The sequence below is a fragment of the Bacillus rossius genome, chromosome 1, assembly GCF_032445375.1.
Source record: "Bacillus rossius redtenbacheri isolate Brsri chromosome 1, Brsri_v3, whole genome shotgun sequence".
Classification (NCBI taxonomy): domain Eukaryota; kingdom Metazoa; phylum Arthropoda; class Insecta; order Phasmatodea; family Bacillidae; genus Bacillus; species Bacillus rossius.
In genome coordinates, this window is record NC_086330.1 from 282,702,155 (window position 1) to 282,708,154 (window position 6,000).

General features: G+C 32.8%; 1 protein-coding gene across 2 annotated transcripts in view; it reads left to right on the forward strand.

Moving 5' to 3' along the window:
- LOC134527662 (merlin) overlaps window positions 1–5,431 on the forward strand; it is a 124,862-nt gene extending 119,431 nt beyond the window's left edge. For both annotated transcript variants that reach the window (XM_063360536.1, XM_063360534.1), the window contains one exon: window positions 2,616–5,431. In XM_063360536.1, coding sequence (XP_063216606.1) covers window positions 2,616–2,666 — 51 coding nt within the window. In that variant the 3' untranslated portion in view covers window positions 2,667–5,431. The remainder of the gene's footprint in view (window positions 1–2,615) is intronic.
- The last annotated feature ends 569 nt before the right edge of the window (window positions 5,432–6,000 follow it).

Consider the following 6,000-nt stretch of genomic DNA (forward strand, 5'->3'; position numbering starts at 1 on the left):
CCTGTTATAATGTTCCTGCATATAATGTTTTCCTGCTTATGTCATATTTTTAAAGTCCCAATATTTCCCCCATAAGGACAATGTATTTATTTCCTGCATATAACGTTCATAAATAGTGTAATTTCCTGCTTATAATGTTGGCTTTCTAACATTCAATAAATGGGGAAAAAATGTTTTAAAACCAAATTATTCCAACACTTATGATAAAAAGTTTCCTTTATGTATGTTTATGTTTACAATCACTGCCATACAATACATGAAGTTTGTTAAAATACAATTTTATGCAATATACTGAAGGTACACAATGTTCATAGTTACGAGTCAGTTGGCACCCTTAGTCAACTCTTCTCTTCCTTGCCATTCTAGTGGGTATTCAGATGCATGTACATAGTACTACGATATTTAAGTTGCAAACCATTGAGCGAGGGCATAACTAAAAGTGTTTTCTATTGCTTACAAATAATTTTTTTTTTCATTCATACGTAGGAATCCCAAAATTAAACATTTTCAGGTGGCGAAGGAGTAGACGTTCTCACTCTTAATGTTGTCATCATGAATCGTGAGACAATTTTACAAAAAAAATGTGGCAGTGTATCTTCAAAGACAAACAAAATTTAACCAGGGAACAAGACGAAGTTGAAAAATTGTTGGCTTGTTTCAGAAAATTCATGTATCAAGTATACTATCTTTGGTTTTAATATTAAAGTTGTTTACATAGCTTGGTGAGTCCATTGGTACAAAGCTCGAACATTGTTAAGTGCTAAATTGAGATTTCCTGCTTATAGTGTTTTCCTGCTTATAATGTTTTTTCCTTGTGCTCCCTTGAAAAAAATTATAACAGGGTTCTACTGCATTTAAATTTTTCTACTATGCTAGGAATTTCAAAATTTGGCAAGTATGTGTAAGTATTGGTAATTAATAATCAAAAAATTATTTTATTTGAAATATGGAATCAGATATAAAATATTTTTCAAAGATTCATGGGCCCCTAGAATTTAAATAAAATCTTTTGAATTAAGTTTGTTCCTACGGCCCAAATTAACTTTTGTGAGAGGTGGTTTCTCTACACCCACTGTATTGTAAAGGTACCAAAGAACATAATTATGTTAGTTTATAGGTTTAGACACTGTCTTTGAAATTAGAGCTGGGCCGATCACCTATTTTGCCGATCAAGCCTATGCCGATCATCTGCTGCGATCTTGCCGATCTTGCTGATCTTCTGAGCCGATTAGAGCCTTTCAAGTACCTCTGAATTGATTAATTTTGTAATAAACAAAATTTTAAACAACATGAAAAAAAACTGGAAATGTGTGGCCTATCCAAGCAACATCACAGGATTTAAAATTGACAGTTTTTTAATGTAAGCGAGAATTACTTAAGGAGAGAATTACTTAAGGAGAGAATTTCAAATTTAAATTTTCAATACTAATTACAATTACAACCAAAACCATATTACTAAACCTACATTTCACAATAAAGTCGTGCATGCTTCAATTCCAATAATGCTTTTGTTGTCGTGAATCCTCGTACACTGGTACCGCCACGTGAAATTATAGCGTTACAAAAATTATATACAAGTTGCTTTTGACGGATCACTATAAACTGTAAAATATTCCGAGACAAAACTACGTTTCTTTGACATGATTACTTATAAATCACCACACACACACGCGCACACACTTAACAAACCAAATCTTCACCTAATCACAACTCCGTCATTCTGTGATCCGTGTGTGCCGGTAGACATCAGCGATGATAATTTTATTGTCCTTCCTTCCTCCCCAGTGCCGCCAACAAACTTTCAATAATTCCCGATTTTAAGTTAATTTGTGAATACGAAATACCACTAAATGGGGAACAAAACTCTTCATCAACCAGGTTTTTATACAAAAGAAAAATAAGCTCTATTTCCCGATAAACAGGATAAGAATATTAATTTCGCTAAACAAAACTTTCAATAGGCCATATTTAGCAAGAAAAAAAATTAATAGATGAATTCCCGAAGAGGTGTTTACTAACCACGAGACTACTAGCGCCATTAATCCGTACAAAATCCGTCGCGTGACGCGCGTCACTCTATCTCTGGCGTCACATAACCAACCTAAGTAGCAGTCACCATTCGCCATTGGGGTAATATTAACCGTAAATGGTAAACAAATACATAGTTTTTGGTTCGTAAATGATAAGAAATAATTTTGCAAATAGTATAATGGAAAATTATTTTACCGGAAGTACCGTAAATATACGTGGAAATTGATATTTATGTATGTAACTGTTCAATGTTTATAAAACTTACGCTATTTACTTTATTGGTATATTTTTTTTGTGTATTGCTAGTTTTAAATTATTAAATTCTATTAGTTTTCGATGAATAATTGAATTTTCTTCTTGAAAAGTACCGTAAACAAACATGGAAAGTTGTTAGGTATAGGTAATTATTCAATGTTATAAGTTTGCAGTAGGAGACCAATGATGGGCTCAAATAATCGGCTACGATTTGCTGATCATTATGATCGGCAAAATTAACAAAATCGGCCGTTTATTACGATCGGGGATCGGCATCGACCCAGCTCTATTTGAATTAGTTTTTACAATTGTTTTGCAAATTGTTCCAGGTTAAGAGCGGCTCGACTAAATCCCGCGTGGCATTCTTTGAAGAACTGTAGATGAAAGAAGCCTGATCCAGGCTCCTCGTTTATAAGGAAATTGATCTTGTGAAGAGCTGTTTGCAACAATATTTCTATTCCACCATGGACTGTGGTGGCATTCATCTAAAAAAAGATCACAAGAGTGATAAGTTTATTCGTGGTTTCAATTATGATGTCGTTTTGATTTGTTGTAGCCTTGCTTTTTACTGATGTCTCTATGGCATGTGCAGCTTAGTAATTAATGACTGAACATTGGAGGAAATTCTTTGAACTCTGTAAATATGTAAATAAGTACAGAAGTACCGATCGTGTTGATTGGTGCTTAAAAATCGTGTCCTAATAGAATAGTTTCAGATGTTCAAGGTATTGGTGCTGTTTCTCTGGTACCTGTTACAGTATTTAAGCCTAGTTTCAGGTAAAGCATGACTGCCGTCTGCAAATGTCAGTTTTGGGGAAAGACTCTAATCATTGACCATTAGTTTGTCTCCGTGTCACTTCCTCTCAGACTTGCTTGAGGAAGTACTGTCTTAGTTTTAACTGTATTTAGGCCAGTGAAAATTTGTATCATTTGATTTTCATAATTCAGCTGTGTTAAAGCTTGGTATATAATTTCATGGAATGCCTGAAGTTAATAATCACAGTTTGCAACAAATAGTTTCCCCTCAAAGTCAGTGGTGTTTAGTATTTAACTATTTTTTGGGAATTTTATGCAACTGTATTAATTTTATCTTCCAATCTCTTATCTCTGCTTTTATAAAGGAAAACCTTTAATATGAAAAGATAAAAAATCATTATTGCATAAGAATGGTTTGAATCAATACAATGTCTTTCAGCTCCAACTCTCCTTAATTCTTATGTTTAATTGAGTTCAAACCATAACAGTTCCTCTGAATAAACTACCATTATTATTTACATGTGTTTATCTAAAATGCAGATACTAATTAATAATGATTACTTTATCATAATATCGAGATCAACAGATGAATAGTTTATTTTTAGTTTGTGTTGTATAATTCTTATGACGAATACACAAATACTAATTTGGTAACCTGTTAGTTTCTAATCTTGTTCAATGTCTTACTTACATTTATTGCATTTGTCTTTTTATTTTGCAGACAGTTTCATTGAAACCCACATTAAGAGGTGGAATAATTTTGCATGCAAAAACTACCGCCTTTTAAAATACTAGTTCATTAAATATGCAAGAGGCAAAAATGGAATGCATGCATTTACCAACTTTCAATTTCTTGAATTTTGACTTGGCCTTATATATTTGAAGTTAAGTATTCCAGAAACTTTGAAAAACTTAAAAATTTATATGAAAGGATACAATTTCCTTTTTGTTGCATGTTTTCACTTGGTTAACTTTAACACAATGAAAGTAAATTGGTTAACTTTCACACAATGAAAGTAAATTACTATTCCTTTTGAATAAAATTATTGAAATTTTCACACATTTTCATTATAAACATGAAGTATCAAATGAAACTTGAAGAATTATTTTCCTACAATTTTACCATTTCAAGTTTTAGGGTTGGTGACAGCTTGTGACTTTTTATATATTATTATTATTTTTATTATTATATTGCATTAGTTGGTCCTGCAAAGTTTATAATCCCGGCCTAACATTGCCCTGAACATCTCTGACAGTAATAAACAATAGAAATGTTTCACCCAATTACATGCAACCCAGTCCAAAGGGAGAGAAGTCTCTGGTCTAGGTATTGACCATTGGACACACAAGGCTGAGAATGTGTAAGTTAGTTACAACAAGAATCCAAAAAATAATCACGGCTTTCCTCATATTGTATGGGTGCTAAAAAGTTCAACATTTTAAAATTATATTGGTAACCATGCAGTATGTTTATGCACTATCAGTTTATCATCAGCCTCTTTTTAGTACATGTTGGTGTATGTGTATTTTTAGTAGAGAATGTTTCTTAAAATGGTTTTACATTATATTTGTCTAGAAACTTTCTTGTGTATGATTGGACTTCTTACTGTAGACTGTATTTTTGATTGTCAAAACTATTTGTCATGACAAGGCACTACAGTTGAATTATTTTTTTCATATTTTATTTTGTTTATAGTTAAATATTTTACAGTTTATAGCTTGCAAACATGCAGGAGGAAGAATACTGATTTATTTCACACAGGAAAGTTGTAAAGTAATAGTTAGGCTAGTTTAAAAAATGCATAATCTTCAAATAGCCTCCACAGTGTATGGTTGTGAGTGCAGCTTCAGAGTTAATTGTTTTTGAGAATGATTTTGGCTTCTGAATCAGGGTGAACTCACCCAGATAGCAGATGTGACCAGCGGGTGATTGTCAAACAGCGCAGAGCAGTCCAATCAAACACCTGGCCTTTTCCCACAGTTCCACACAGCCACAGCAATTGATAAACAATGCTATTTTGTTTGTGAGATTATTTAGTCAGTGCCTGAGACTGTGGACTTGCATGTCCACACATGAAGTTTTAGTATATTCTGTTACATGTCTTCAGAGCAGCACTAGCCTACTGTAAGAACTGATGTTCGCCCTCCAGCCACTTGAAACCTGTAGCAGATTATCTACTTTTGTTTTTGGGCTCGTAATGTGTGTCAGTATTAATGGAAATGTCTTCATTCTTGACTTTCCAACCGGGGGTCTGTAACTTGTAAATTATGTACTCTATTTGTAAGATGCAAGTAGAATGTATTACTCTGTAAAAGCAGTTTGTTTAGGACTGCATTGAAGTATGTACCCTTGTTTTAAATACATAAAAATAAATTTTTTACATTTAAACTACAAATATTTTAAAACAAATTATAAATGGTATTAATATAGTCAAAACAAATAATTTTGCCTAAACATCAGCTACTAGGCCATGGATGTAGGTTCCAACTAAATAGCATAAATTGGTTTGTACTCCATTGTAACTAGAAATTTTTTTAGGACCTTTGAGGACTATTTAAGAAATTTTAAGAACTAAAAAATTATATTATTTTAAGTAGAACATAATATTATCTTAACCTACCATATTGCAAACTTTATGAAAATAAAGTACAAAACGTCAAAATGGTATTTGTAATGGATGCTAATTTTTGACAGTTCTCTTTCTAATTGAATTAAACATAACATTAAAAATGCAATATCTCCGGGAACTTCTGCTTTCTGCGAAAGTCCTTCTACAGATGATTAAGATGCAGTGCTAGGTGGGTCTTCATTGATTTCAATGTTCCCTGCAAAAGGGTTTCGCTGTGTTTGGGCCGCATCTTTAATTTTGGGCCAAAAATCTGACATTTTCACCATAAGAGCCGTCCTTGAGTATGGATTGCACCATATATCTGTCTCCAGTAGAGAACAAGAAGAAG